This window comes from Martes martes, assembly GCF_963455335.1.
Source record: "Martes martes genome assembly, chromosome: 1".
In the NCBI taxonomy this organism is placed as follows: domain Eukaryota; kingdom Metazoa; phylum Chordata; class Mammalia; order Carnivora; family Mustelidae; genus Martes; species Martes martes.
The window spans coordinates 82360572-82376515 of record NC_137888.1 but is presented as its reverse complement, the minus strand read 5'-3'; the positions used below and the strand labels follow the sequence as shown (position 1 = coordinate 82376515).

At 34.1% G+C, this 15944-nt stretch overlaps 1 protein-coding gene across 2 annotated transcripts in view; it reads right to left on the bottom strand.

Annotated features, from left to right (window-relative positions):
* RSRC1 (arginine and serine rich coiled-coil 1) overlaps nt 1-15944 on the bottom strand; it is a 449299-nt gene that overhangs the window by 230771 nt on the left and 202584 nt on the right. For both annotated transcript variants that reach the window (XM_080796319.1, XM_080796320.1), the window contains exon 5: nt 10749-10785. In XM_080796319.1, the coding sequence (XP_080652445.1) occupies nt 10749-10785 (37 nt within the window). The remainder of the gene's footprint in view (nt 1-10748; nt 10786-15944) is intronic.

Sequence of the window (15944 nt, the reverse complement as noted above, 5' to 3'; positions counted from 1 at the left end):
ACTAGGGGTGCCTGGGTGGCTCAGTGGTTTAAAGCCTCTGCCTTCGGCTCAGGTCATGATCCCAGGGTCCTGGGATCGAGCCCCGCATCGGGCTCTCTGCTCAGCGGTGAGCCTGCTTCCTCCTCTCTCCCTCTCTGCCTGCCTCTCTGCCTACTTGTGATCTCTGTCTGTCAAATAAATAAATAAAATCTTTAAAAAAATAAAAAATAAACAAAAAACTACATAATATATATGCATTTGTATATCTGGGAAGAGAAAACAGTATAGAAGGATGGGTACTAAATAATTAATATTGGGTTAATGGCAGCTAAGAGAAGATACATTTTTTTTTTATCAGTTTTGACCCAACAATGAACATGTATAACTTTATAATCCTTTAAAGTTTATAATAAAATTTTTAAAAGGGAGAAGATGCAGGTAAATGACAAAATTTTCTCACAATTCATTTTGAGTGTATTAGAATTGAGATACTGTTTTTAGCAATCTGAAGTTATTTACCTAACTAGAAAAGTTAAGACTTTTTTCTTTATAATTATGATATACTTGTAGAAAGTCTTATGCTTCTATAAATTTTCACACACTATTTTAACACCCTATGAATGAAGAGAAAATGAAGGAAGTGAAACAGAGAGGTTATATGCATTGTTGGAGGTCACACAGTAAAATCATATTCTCCTGCCTCCTTGTGCTATGCTATTCCTAAAATAAGTAGGCTGTGTATGTTAAAGTTAAATACAGATGTTATGATTCTGTGGCAAATGGTAATGAGTATCGCCAAAGAAACCACTGTAGTAAAGACATCCTCCATCTCAACTCCTAATGCTGTGATGGGAAAAACAAAATAAGAACCCTGTTGCCTCTGCTGCTAGCTCTCTCTCTCTCTCTGCAGTTACAGATAATAGATCCTGAGAAAGTCATGAAATAACTACCATGTACCTGGTGGGATTTCCTGAAATGAAGCAGAACCTGTAGTGTCCTAAACTATAGTACAACAAACAAACAAACAAGCAAAACAAGAATACAACATTCAGTTATTCTGGTGGTTTCAGGAGAGCCTGAGTTTTGGACTCCTGAGTAATGGGAAGTCGGGGTAGGTGGTGATTTAATGCACTCGGAATATTTAGTTTTACTCTATAAAGCTTTAATAAGTACATGTGCATAAAACTCAGAAAATGAATTTTATCTAGATTAAACATAAATCTGAGACTATTAGTAATATCATGAAAACTGCCGGGCATCTTTGTCATCTATTTCCTTTTTTTTTTTTTTTAAAGCTAACTGGCCAACATTTTCTCCTTGGACCACCATGTCTTAAAAATGCAACAGCAGATCTTCCTTTGGAAGTAAGGAGATGGAGGGAGCACAAAAAAAGTGTCCAAGTTCATGCTGCTTGGATAAGTGGGTAATATTTACTAATCATTCACTGAAGGAACAATTTTTAATAAACTTGTAACTGACCAAAACTTGTCAGACAAATGGATCACTGACAATGGCACTGTTTCCAACTGGAATGTGAGCCAGTTCCCAGATTTAAGACCTGTAAACTGCCTAAGAAATCATGACAGTAATAGGACATTAACATTTAATCCACATTAAAGGTATTTTAATTTACACACATTCATAAGACATACTTCTTTGTTAAAAGGAAAGAGAGAAAGATTTATGAAATTGATTTTCCAAAAAGAAAAACTTCACGCTGTTTTATCTCATGATCATAGTCTGAGGAAAGTGTCGGTTTTAATACGCACATTTACCCTAAACCTCAAATATATATTGGCTTAGGTGAGAAAAATAAATTAAAATGCTGGGAAGAGAGGGATCTATTATGTTGAAGTCCTTATATGAGACAATAAATATTTTTCATCAGTGTTCAATAAATATATAGACTATATGAGTAATGTCAGTGCATTTTGAGATAACTATATTCTCAAACTCATCTGGACAAATGTCAAAAACATTTTTTCAGAACACAGTGGGAAAATATTAAAATAAAACATATTTTAAAATGTAACATATGAAAGACAAGTGACTTTAGAATAGGGTTTATAACTTCTGTTTGCATTTTCTGGTTCATGTTGTATGTCAACTGAATCCTCAAAAGTATTACAATATTAAATTAACTATATTTATTCTTGTATTAAAGAATTATTAGTCTATGAACTAAAATACAGCAGTTTTATTTGCAAGTTCTATGCAAAATAGCCTAAAACAAAGAGGAAAGGGCTTTTATTAGAACCAGTAGTGTTACTGATGAGCGTGTACTAGCTAGCAATGGGCCTGCCTAGATTTCTGGCAAGCAGCAACTATATTCTACAAACCACTGATGGGCTAAACAAGCTATTAATGACAGCTGCTTTAACACTTAAAATGGTCAGACTGTGTTACCTGACCACAAGGACAAGTAGGTCACTATTCTCAAATGTTATACAATATAAGAAACATAAATGAGACCTCTGTGGGGAGAAAACCCCACAGGTATGGCTCCAGAGTTCTTTTGCTATTCAACTATTAATAGAAAGCAAATCCCACTTAAAGTTGTAAACACGCGTAACCCTTTTTACTAAAAGATTTATCATCACTTATTTAATTTTCTACCTAAGACTGAACAAGGTATTAGTCCTATTGTCCAGCTTTAGCCCTGATATATACAACTTAACATCTGGAATCAAATAAAGGAGAAAAATAATGAACAGTCCTTCTGTTACTCTTGCAGAGTTAGACGATGAATTTTTTGTCCTTATATAAACCTGCAGAGTGTCTGTCTGTCTGGGTTTATGAACACCCAACCAATCATTCATAGGCTGCAAAATCATACTCAATGGGTACATGGGGGAAGCATCTCGATTCTTAATCACATGCAAAAGACCTTGTGTTCTAAAAGACAGGACACATGTCTTTTAAATAAATACCTTTCAATGTACCTTTCTTCCTTGTGGTTGCTGGACTGGCAGCATTAGCCTCACTTGGGAACTTACTAAATGAGGCATCTCAAATCCCACCCTGAACCCAGAGAATCAGAACTTGAGTTTAAACAATATCCCCAGGTGACTCATAAGCACATTAAACAGTGAAACAGAGACCTAAATCACCCCACCTCACCCCCAATTATTTGACTTTTCAGAAAAGTGTACAAGGGGAGCCTTAGAAACATCATGCTGATCAGGATAATTCACTTCATTCCCTGCCAAAGGAAGCACGGCACAGCATCCTTCTTTCAAGTAACAAACTCACGTTTATTGTTGGAAAGAAACAACTCACAAGCTATTTTGGCCTAAAAAAGAGACAATTTTTCATATAGCTTAAGCTAATATATTCTGATCTCAATCCCTCTTCCCAAGAGGAAAGGATAGCATTATTTTTATAGGTTCCTAATAAAACAAAGATAGCTATATGTAATCAAATGGCAAGGCTGTAGCTCCTGTATGTTTTCATAATTATAAAGGTTAAAATGCACCAAATCCCACTTGACTGCATTAGAAACACTCTAAAAAGTAAACATTTTAGTCCCCATTCAGTAGTTCAATAAGGGTTACTACTCAGAACATTATCTAGAATTTTAAAACATAAAACGGTAGGAAACTATGGAATCAGGTCCCTCTGATATAACAGAGGGGAACTTAAGAGTTAATTTTCTACATCTTTAGAGCACCATTAAAAAAAAAAAGCCAGGAGCAATATCACCACCTAATAACTACCCAGCTCCATTCCTTCAACCCTTCTGTGTTACTGGGATCCTATCCGAAAGTCTTTAATTTGTATATGATTCTTCATGAGATTAAAAAGTGTTATTTAAGTTCATTATAAAATCTAAGCACAACATGATAAACAGTAATATTCACTCATTTTCTCTAAGTCTTTAAATAGATATGGCCACTGAGCTCTTTGAGATGTTTTATGTTTAATTCTGCTGACAATTCCTGTAGGATTCAGCAGGAGAACTACTCAGGATTCAAGGTCTGCTCAACATTGATTTCCAACATTTTCCTTATGAGTTTGTCTTTGAGGTAAAAATGTTCATAGACCCGTCCCCATCCCTGATGGTAGTCATAAGTTTAATATATAACTGGAAGCACAAACAAAAATTATCCCCAGAAAAATGAAGTTCAATGCTAAAATGCCAAAAGAGTAAGTGAAGATCTAGGCTTTGGTGTTACCACAAAACCAGCTAGAGGGAATGGACTTAAAAGTGAGTAGGACCACTTTCAGGAAGTATTGCTCTGGGAGAAAATCGAAAATATATGACAGCAACAAAACAGAAGAAAGAAAGGAGAAACAAATGGTTAAACAGAAATAAGACATGCCAACTCCTTCATCCCTGCGACACCCACCATTGTCCATTAAAGAAACCATTTTGCTTTACTGCAGAAGCAGGTACCCTTGAACTAGGAACCATGTCTACAAAATGTCTAGAACTTATAAAAGAAGGAAGGAAGGAAAGGACGGAAAGAAATAAGATTACCTCCTCCATAAAGCTACTGTAAGAAGTAGTGAACAGAAAATGCAAATCAAAACATGTCAAGAGATGAAAATTCTCCCCTCAAAACCAAACCAAAGCACAAAAGTTTTTTGGACAAATAACAATAAGAAAACCTAGAATCAGATATTCAAAAAATAGGAACAGATATAAAAGAAAAAGTATTTCAGAAATGAAGAATAAATTAGAACATGTCCAAGGAAGAATAACTTTGAATGAAAATTTAATAAGAAATATTATGTGAAACAAGCAAACTGCTTCTCAGTTGTTTGAAAACAAAATAAAGTAATAAAAAGAGTCAAAGACAGAGAATGAAATAGAAGATGAGCAAAGAAAGATTTTATATATAATTACATAGAAATACATATATAACTGGAGTCTCTGAAGAGAAAACAAAACAATGGAATGGAATGAAGATTTAATACTATAATCCAAAAACAATTATTTCCAGAGATGAGAAAACTTAAGTCCACATATGAAAAAGCCAGAAAAATTAGCCAGAAACACCCGACTTTGAGAATTATTCTAGTAAAATAAGGACAATGAAAAAAATGGCAATGCCTCAGGCAAAAAAAAAAAAATCAAATTCTACGTAAGTGTAAGAAAATAAGGTTAGTGCCACAAATACCAAGAGCAGAATAACATTTTCCAGAAAGCCAAGGGGAAAAAATTGTAAGCCAAGGATTTTATGTCCAGTCAAGCTGTCATTCAAATAGCAAAACTAGAAAAACAGCTTAGAACATGCAAGATCTCAGGGAATCCTACACACAGCAGCCCAACCTGAGGAATATACTAGTGGGTGAGTTGCACACAAACAGGAGATGAGTGGGGAAATATCAGCAAACATTCTATATTAATTATATATTAATATAGTTAACTTAAATATATATATTTAAATTTATATATAATATATAATAATATATAATATATAATTTATATATTTATATACATATAAATATATATATAGTTAATTTAAAAGGTGATTCTAAAAAAGAGTGACAGGGGTGCCTGGGTGGCTCAGTGGGTTAAAGCCTCTGCCTTCGGCTCAGGTCATGATCCCAGGGTCCTGGGATGGAGCCCCGCATCGGGCTCTCTGCTCAGCAGGGAGCCTGCTTCTCTCCTGGCCTCTCTGCCTGCTTGTGATCTCTGTCTGTCAAATAAATAAATAAAATCTTTAAAAAAAAAAAGGGGGTGACAGCATGGATAGAAGAATAGTATGCAAACATGATATATTCCAACAGAGTAGCAAGAATACAACAAGAAGAAATGGGAGGAAAAGGAGGAAAGCAAAGTACAACAGGAGCAATGGCTATCACAAGGGTTAACAGGCGGGAACTGACGGATGCCATATAAAAGGCTACGTAAGAATGAAGGGGAAAAAAGCATTATGCATTATAAAAAATAAATACAAAGGTAACCACTAGAACAAAAATACAGGTCTCCCTAAACTTAATAATAATAATAATAATAATAATAATAATGATAATAATAATAACAGCTCTTCAGAGACAATCCTCCCATAGGTTCTATACATCTTTTATCAACCAAAAGCCTTTCTTCAGAGCTATCTTTCCAAATACAGAAAACACTCTTGGAAGATAAAAAATTGCCCCCTGCACCAGAAGGAAGTTTTGTTACCAAATTAGGATACTAAAGATAATATCTTTCTCTTAGGTAAAGTGTGGGTCAGTTTCCTGTCAGCTCCTTGAAGAACAGAGTCCCTCAACTACGACACAAACCCACTGGGTATGCAGCATCACCCCATGGAACTCACAGATCACAGGAAACTATATAACTACGTAGTGCCCCCTTTGGTGCTGTTAGTAATACAGAGCTTTGTCTCTGGCCCAGAAATCTCATGTCTTCTGCCAGCATCTATTAAAGTATGGCAGGCATACAAATAGGCTAAAATCTCAGGCCCTTAATAAAGAAGACACAAAGAGAGAAAGAAACCCAGTAAATATAACAATACAGTAATTAGGGAGTGATTTCCAGGATAGAAAAGAGCAAAGTACAAAAAAGTATTTATAATATGCTATATTTTATATGATAGAGGAAATAGGAATAATACAGTTGTATACATATATGATATATATTATAGTTATATAAGTATATATATACACTTAATTATACAAGAATATACACAGGAAGCATAAATCAGAAGTTAAGAAAATCGGCTACCTACAAAGGATAGAGGAGAGCAAGCTAGAAAGGAAGTGAATGGCACCTTTCTGAGAGGTGTACTGTATACAGTATTTTAGCTTTGTATAGTATTTTAACTTTTAGAAGCATGTTAACATAAAGATATCCAAACATATAATTAAATCAACAAGAATGGGAACAAGGGCACCTAAAACTGAATACAAACAGAAACAAATGCATGCAACCATATTTCAGATGAATTAGCTAACTATGCTCAAGGGGGGAAAAGAACTCTTGAATAAACCTGAAATAGATTTTAATAAACTCCTGAAATAAATCTTGAACTTTTTATTAAGTTTTATTTTTCAGAAGGTATGGTTGTAGCAGTTGTGAAACTATCTTACATGTATTATATAATTAAGCAAATGGGTAAATGTATTGGTGGTGTTAGGAGTCACAGTTCTGACTCTGAATGAAGGGAAATACAAATGTGAAATGGGGAACAAGGAAGAATTCTGTGGTTTGGATTGAAATTGAAGGTGTTAATGTGACTCACAATTTCTTAAAAGTACCCAACTATCTAAGTATCTGTCCTAAGTATCTACCTACCTACTTACCCACCTACCTATTTATCTATCTAATCTAGGACTGAAAAGTTCTAGAAGTAATGAAATCCCAGAGTCAGTGGGCATATCACATGTCCAGACCTTGATTCATAAATACCATTTTCCTCTAAAATGAAATGTCACAATTTGAAGAAGTAGCTGATTCCATGAGTAGGACAAGGAAGGTTTCAAATGAGCCTGGAACATCTTGTGTGCCAGAAAATAAGGAGGTGCTTTTTTTTTTTTTTAAGATTTTATCTGTTTATTTGACAGAGATCACAAGTAGACAGAGATGCTGGCAGAGAGAGGGAAAAGCAGGCTCCTCGCTGAGCAGACAGCCAGATGCAGGGCTCAATCCCAGGACCCCGAGATCATGACCTGAGCCAAAGGCAGAGGCTTTAACCCACTGAGCCACCCAGGCACCCCAAATAAGGAGGTGTTTTTAAAAAAAAGATGGGGTATGTAGAAACAAGCTAAAAGCCATTTTGAAAGGATACTCCCTGGACAAATCTGGGACAATTTGAACTTCAAAATAAGTAAGAAAAGTAATGGATCCATGAGTCCTTACTCACAATAAATAGATAAAACAAGAAATAAGGGTGGGCTCTTCCTTAAAATGGAATGCTAGCTACCAAATCTGGGAGGGAGTGGTAGAATTGGAAAATCTCCATTTACAATCAGGCAAGAACCACTAATGAACAATGGAGTACCAACCTTCAAAGACCCTGTTTAGAACTTTCAACAGACATGGGCTTTATGAATAGTACACAAGTTTGTGAAAAGAAAAATAAAATAGTACCGGGCAGTATAGTAAAAATTTAAGTTAAGAATGACAAGTTGGGCAGTTCCCAGGAAAAGGTAGCAAAATAGAAAAGTAATGACAGAACAAAGGCCGAATCAAGAGTTTGAGACCTGCTTTTTCCTTTCTAGGATTACAGATAACTACAAACCAAGAGAGGCCATAAACAGAATACAAAGGCAGTGCAACTATGCTATGTATGTGTCCTTGTGGCAAGTATAACATGCTGCCTATGTGATTTTTTCTTACCTCATTTATTTTTATTTTTCATTTTTAAAAGATTTTATTTTTAAGCAATCTCTATATCCTAAGTGGGGTTTGAACCTACAACCCCAAGATCAATCCTCTAACAACTGAGTCAGCCAGAAGCTCTTTTCTTATTTAAATTTATACTTGCTTTTATTTTTTGTTAATTTTGCTTTTTGTTAATTCTCTATAATTCAAGTAAATTTGAAAAAGCAAAGACTGAAGTATACATAAAAAAGGAATTAATTCCACATGTGTGGGATGTTCTTAATTTTACACCATATATTTTTAAAGATCAATCTGTTAGAAGCTATAATTCTAATGGTATTTAGCTACACAGCCAATGCAAAGAAGGGCTGCATGTGCTAGAAGGCAAGGGCTCTATGTATCTGCTCAGCTGGAATCTGGAGAGAAACAAACCTAAGGCGTGCACAGCTGCTAGACAGATAGGTTTCATTAATGCTCAAACAATAAATTCTTGAGTTCACTTCCCTCTAGGCAGTTGTGAAGACTATCACCAACTTTACTGGACAGTAGTGCACAAAGCAGTATGATATGTATACATGTGTATATATAGGATATTATGTTATATATTCATACATTCATATTATTGCTAATAGTTCACAGTTAGTGGGTCAATTTTACAATGTCAACTTATAGAGTCTTTTGAACAACCTAGATAAAATGTATTAAAATAATCCATTTCCCACTACCTGATATACTAATCCTAGCTCTCTCATCTCTAAAATGCATTATCTTTTAAATATATTTGATGTATATGACCCAGATAAAAATGGAATATAACTTAGGGTCAAGATTAGAAAAGAATAATTAACAATTACTCCTGACTCTAATAAGTAGCTATGCTTGATCAAAGGTTTTAACTGTTTTCAGTTGGAAGATTTTCTTCAAATAAAATCTTATTTTAAAATTTAAAAATTTATAAAATAACTAAAAGTGGAACTACTCCGATTAAAGTGGGCAGTGACAGTCTGGAGTGCCACCTGCTTTGGGGAGCCTTCCTGGCAGCCCAAGGCACTTAGAACACCGGTGCTGAATAAGATTATAAGTAGAATATAAACATATTAAAGAGTCACTGAAAATGAGTTCATACTAGTAAATATTAAAAATATAAAATTTAAACTAAAATATTTAATTCATTACTATTTACTGAGGAATATGAAACAAGTGAAAATGAAGTCTTTTTAATAAATAATAATTTGTAAGATAAATATAAAAGACAGCTCATTTTGGCACAATGGTAGCTATTCTTCCTTATTATAAGCCCCCAACTGATACTAGAATTTGATGTTTTAGATTAACATTTTTATTCTAATGTCCATATGTCCTAAATATATATGCCACTAAGAAGTGACAAACAGGGATTCAGGAAATAATTTCTAATAAGAATAACAATGCTATTTATTTATATCTAATCTAGACAAATATAAAGTTCAAATATTCTAACTAGGCTGTCATATATTGCTTTTAATAATTAATTTGTACTTTTTAGGCTCATTTTTTAAAAGTCTGGGTTTCCTCAGTTTCCTTTAGCTATTGCAAGGAAAACCAAAAATCCCTTCTAACTCTAAAACTACTATAAGTCAAAGTGAAGCTGCCTCTTGCTACTGTTTGCTTTTGTGGGAGCAAAAAAAAGCACATTAATAGTTAACAAAGCTACAATATAATACACGAATGAAGTCTTGCATTAAAAAAGTACTTAGATTGTATTTACAAAAGAATCTCTATCATTAATTATTCAACATTTGGATTTGACCAGAAACCAGAGCATGACTTTATAATGCTCTGTTTAAATGAACTACTTAATGTTGTAATGAACACTCAATGCAGGAAGCTAAATGAATTTTGGACCTGGTATAACAGAACACTTTTTCTAATTTTTTGATCAATGGACAGATTTTAATGTTAAGTCAGTCTGAATTTCATTTGTACTGTAAAAATGTTTACTTAAACCAAAAATTTTGCATCTCAATTATTTTATATTCTAAAACTGAATGTAGTTTAAACCAATGCATTATTCATAAAGCAAAGACATCAGGAAAAACAAAGCTGTGCCCTTCTTTCAAAGCCGTTAAATTGCTAAAACATACCATATTTATGCATGCAATATTTGATTGTGTTTTTCTTAAAACACAAGCTTGTTTTTGTCAGATCAAGATATGCCAAAAATTCTACACCAAACATTTTTGTTTATAATTAAAGCAATCATCAATCCAAGGATTGTCATCCATTTTATTTCATCTCTACATCAAAAAAAAAGTAATTTTAAAAAAATTTTAAATTCCCTTGAAATGGTAAGATAAATGAAAATGTAAGTGCCTTCACATAATAACAGTAAGCTGACCCTTTGGGAAATGGTTGACTTTCTCAATACAAGGTATTCAAAGCTCAATCAAAAGTGTTCATTTAGAATGCAGATATCAAAGATGATGCAAATGTTCAAGAGAAAATTAGAACTTACCAGATGTTCTAATCCAGCTTTGATGTTTCCAGATTCCCTAAAATAGAAGAATGAAAGTTCTAAATAGTTGCTAAACAGTTGTCTGCTATAATTTACATTTACCTCAAATGCATTTTATAAATCCTTATGATTTTTTCATATTATCTGCACTTAACATTCACAATAACACTGTTTTTAAGGACAAAGCAACTTCCACCAAAAGGAAACAGATAATTTATTTACATCTAATAATATTACCACTAAAATTGGGATTCCACTAATAGTTGTTTCAGATTTTTCAAAGTCAGCGCATAGAACAAAAGGAAGTCAAGAGTACTGTTATTTTACTATTCATACAGTATTTATTTCACATTAGCTTTTTCATTAGTTTATGTTTTCTCCAATATTTATTATAAAAATGTTTATATACTTTCTATTTACCATCTAGATTCTACCATCTATTGACATTTTACTCTATTTGCTTTATCAAATATCCATCTACCAATGACTGCATTTTATATAAAAAATATACGTGTAAAGAACATGTTTGTGACTACATATCTAAGTAACCACATCTTAACAAATTTTTCCTTAACATTAATTTTACTAACTTAGTGCACACTACAAATCAGAACCTAAGACTGTTGTAATATTAAAAAACAAAATATCACCAATGAAGACACAAACATCAAATATGATATACTTTAAGTATTTAATTCTTGCTTTTCACTGTAAAGAAGACTGCTGATGTAACTAAAAATACAAATAACTGTGTTGATAGCAAAGATAATTTAAATACATATTTGGAAAAATGTGGCAAATACTTGAATTTTTTCCATTTTTAGTATTAATTTAGTAGTGACAAATGGACTTAGAACTTCCTCACTCAGACCAAGTAGTATTTTAATTCCATCATAAATACCAAGCCTTGTATTTTTAACATGAAAGTATATTTTTACCATGTTGCAGAGAATAATTATAAAACATCCAACAACAGAATTGCATTCATGATGTTTAATCTTTCCCTCACACCTCTTTCTTTCTCTAAAAGTGCCCAAGTTTACTTCTCTTCTATTTCTGTCTCCAATTCTGACTGCCAAAAATATACTTCCCTCTGTTTCCTTTGTCTTGCTATACAATCTTTCCAAATCTCCCCATCGTTTTCCCCTTCAGATGTGCTGCCTGAAAACTACATTCATGTCTTCCAACTTTTGCTCTCACTGCCCAGTCTGGCATACTGGGAATAAATTCCAGCATCTACTGATTAGCACTCATTTTCAGCCATTCTCTTCTCTACTTTCTGCTCCTGGCAATCTTAGCAATACTATATATTCAACACTTAAAAATTTAAGGATTTCTGAAACTCATTCTCTGGATGCAGTCCTAATGACAAATGACAGGAATAAATTATAACAAGGAATTAGAAAAGGTGAATAGGTACATAAATAATTATTTTTAACTTTATTATTACAAATTCAATGTATTTACTGGAGCTAGAAGTCAAATAAATCTTCACGTTGTCACAAGGACATTCTCATCTAGTCACCATGCAATTTAAAATTTAAACAAAAAAATAATGCATATAGTGAAACGTCGGCCAGTGCAATGCATGTGTGTGTGCATTACAATAAACTGAGTCTTCCTCCCATCACTGACTCCCTGTTCTCAAGCAAAGATATTATTAGCTCTTTGTTTGTCCTTCTAAAGATACTCTGTGTGTGTGTATGTGCATGTGTCTTTCTCCTCCTCCATCTTTCTCTTCTTAAACCCAAACAGAAGCATACTACATTCACTGTTTTGTCCCTTCATTTGGCAATCTAACTCGGAGTTTGCACTATATAATTCAAATATACTTCATCTCCCCCCATGGCTACATTGTCACATAATGGTTCTTATTAGAAAATAACACTGCAGTATAAAAGAAAAAAATGCTCAGATTCAAAGTATAAGTCCATAATTTACAATCTAAGACCACTAGAATTAGACACGCTTCATCAGAATATTTTGGATTTTAGAAAGGTACTAAGACATTATGCTGTATGTCACGTAACTTTGGCAGCAAGGTTTGAGCACCATCTCATCATTATATACAACAATGATTTTGAAAGCAACATGAACATCCACGCAAAATGGGATAAATGAAGACTATGAATAATTTCATTTCAGGGTTAGTTCTGCTATTGAGTTTGCCATCAACTTAGGGAAAATCCCCCAGCTTTTCAGCTATTTATATTTTGGAATCAAGAATAACATCTGTTCTCAAAAAAAAAAAAAGCGGTTAGACTATTGCTTTGTTATATTTCCAAGTGATTCTTTAATTAAATGATATTTACGAAATAGGCATTTTGAATGGTACGCAGGAAAGAAAACTAGACATCATCCTTGACACAGGCCCTTTCTACACTACCAAATGTAAACAAATGTATTCAACCACAGAGTCTTGGTGACCCACCATCGTAATAATCATATAGAATTGGCCACTTCTATCTTCACAGCTACTACTTAACTTTAGGTCATCATCTTTTCTCTCCCAGGTTACTGCAAAACCTCTTAATGGGTCCCAATGGCTCCTGCCTTGCCCCATGTTAACTCACTCTCCATAATACAGCAAGGTTTTCTAAAACGTTAAGCCTGTTCATGTCATTTCCTTTTTAGAATACATAGTATCCTACTACACTCCAGTTTACTCATTCCCTGTTATCTTGCCAAAGCTACATTGCCAAAAATGTGACAGCAAGAGCCATAAGAAATTAACCTGGCTTCCCTCACCACTGAACCACTCGCTCTCTTTACCTGGAATGCTCCTTTTCTCCCGGCCTCCTCTAGTCTTTCCTCATCTAGCTTACAAACAAAATCAAATCAAAACAACAACAACAAAACAACCTTCAGGACTCAACCCATGCAAGGAAGGAAACTGCCTCCCTTCCTCACAAATGAACGAATCAACTCTTCCCATGTGTTCTCATCACATAATTTATCATACTTTATTATAAATACCTAATTACTTTCCCAATGACACCACTAAAATGAAAACTCCTTGAGAACATGGATTGTATCTTTAAAATTTTTATATCCCAGCACCCAATACAGTGCCTGCATCAGAGTATGTATTTAACTAATAAGGGTCTGACATTTAAACATGAAGACAAGGTGGGATGGAGAATCAAGCAACCAGTTCAGGTCTCTGAGGGGTGCTCCCCAGCCCCACTCTCTCTCCAGACCACACAAAGAACAAGACAACTCCAACAGCAAATGGTTATTTGGGAAGGTAGTACTGGGGGTTGTGTGTACATGTGTGGTGTGTGGTTATTTTGTTTTGCTTTGTTTGTTTTTCTAAAGGAATATGAGGACACAGTGGAAAACATGGTTGATTCAGGCCAGAGTCCAACACTAGAGGCTCTGCACTCTAGTTTTTAAATTATCTCAGAAAACCACAAGCCAGATCCTAGACTTTTACCTCTCTCCTTAGATTAAAGTTACTAGCCAAGGCAGCTCAGTGTTGCAAAGAAATATAAGAGAAGTCCACAGAAAAACTGTGAGACCTCTGAGGTGAATAAGCACAGGAATAAAAAACAACAAATGGAGCAACCTTATGGGGGCGGGGGGAGATAGACTGAGCAAGAATATCCTATAAGCGTAATAAATCTTTAAAGATAAAAGATTTTTAGAAATTTAGTACAAAAAAACCAGTAATGAAGAGGAATCAATATGAGATAGGGGGGTATTAAAAATACAGTAGTTTGAAATAAAGAACTCAGAGGGTGAATTGAAAGCACAATAGCTAGAGACTGAGAATAAATTGGTGAGCTGGAACCACTGGGTGGAACTCTCCCAGAAGGCATAGGAAAGGGATGAAAGACAGAACAAACAACAGATAAAGTTAACAAGAGGAATAGATGTGTGAACATCTAATAATGTGAACCCTAGAAGGAAAGCAAAGACAAAACAGAAGAGAAAAAATATCTGATAAAATAATAACAAAAAATTTCCAGATATAGAATTACTCAAATCTTAGACAGAAAGGGTACACAGAGCAGTGAACAGGATATTAAGTGAAAATCCACAGCAAAGCATAATATAAGGATTATTAAGACTGTAACAGATTAAGAGCAAAGGCTAAAGGCTTCCAGAAAGAACAAGCATATCCCCCCATACAGGAAGAATAACACTGACATCAAACTTCTCAACACTAATGCTAGAGTATAAGATATATAGTATGAACTGCTAAGATAAAGTGTTAAAGGAAAAGGAAAATTTCCAGAAAAATTTCCAAAAAAGGGATAGTAAAGGGAATAACGAGGCAAACATGAACCAAAAGAGAACTGGGGTGGTTAAGTTTAATGACAAAATATATTTAAGTTACTCTTTCATCCAAAGAACATATATACACATACACATTTTTGAGAGAGATATATATGAGAAAGGATATTCTATTCCAAAAAAGATACAATAGATCAAGAAATTTTATGTATATCCAGAAGGTTTGCATTTTCCTAAAATGTAGTATGTATCACAGTTTGGGATACCAAAGTTTAAAAAAGTTTTCCATGAAAATCAGTTTTCTTTAGTTTTACTTAAGGCAGAAAGACAAGGAAGAGGGGCCATCTCAAAACAACACAAATAGGGGCGCCTGGGAGGCTCAGTGGGTTAAAGCCTCTGCCTTCGGCTCAGGTCATGATCCCAGGATCCTGGCATTGAGCCCCACATTGGGCTCTCTGCTCAGCGGGGAGCCTGCTTCCCTTCCTCTCTCTCTGCCTGCCTCTCTGCCTACTTGTGATCTCTGTCTGTCAAATAAATAAATAAAATCTTAAAAAAAAAAACCACAAATAAAACATCAGGAGTACATAATACTACATAAGACAGCATGATATACAACTTTGGTTCTAGAAGCAGAATACCTAAACTCAAATTTAAGCTATATTACAAAATAGTTGCATGAGCTTGGTAATAATCTGACTTCTCTGAGCTAAAACTGTCCACCACTGATGTGACAAAAGAAGCAAGATAATGTATATGAAGGATTACTATAAACACAATAAATTGTAATATACTAGAGAAGTCTGTTATTATAATAGATATTTAAATATGAAAGTCTTAAAATGGTTACAAAAGCCTTAATGAATTTTTTTTAAATAGAGAGGCAAGAACCAAGACATTGACAGAGGGATCTTGCAACAAATGGTATAAAGCCTGTCCTCTTTAGTGGTCTATCTCTTG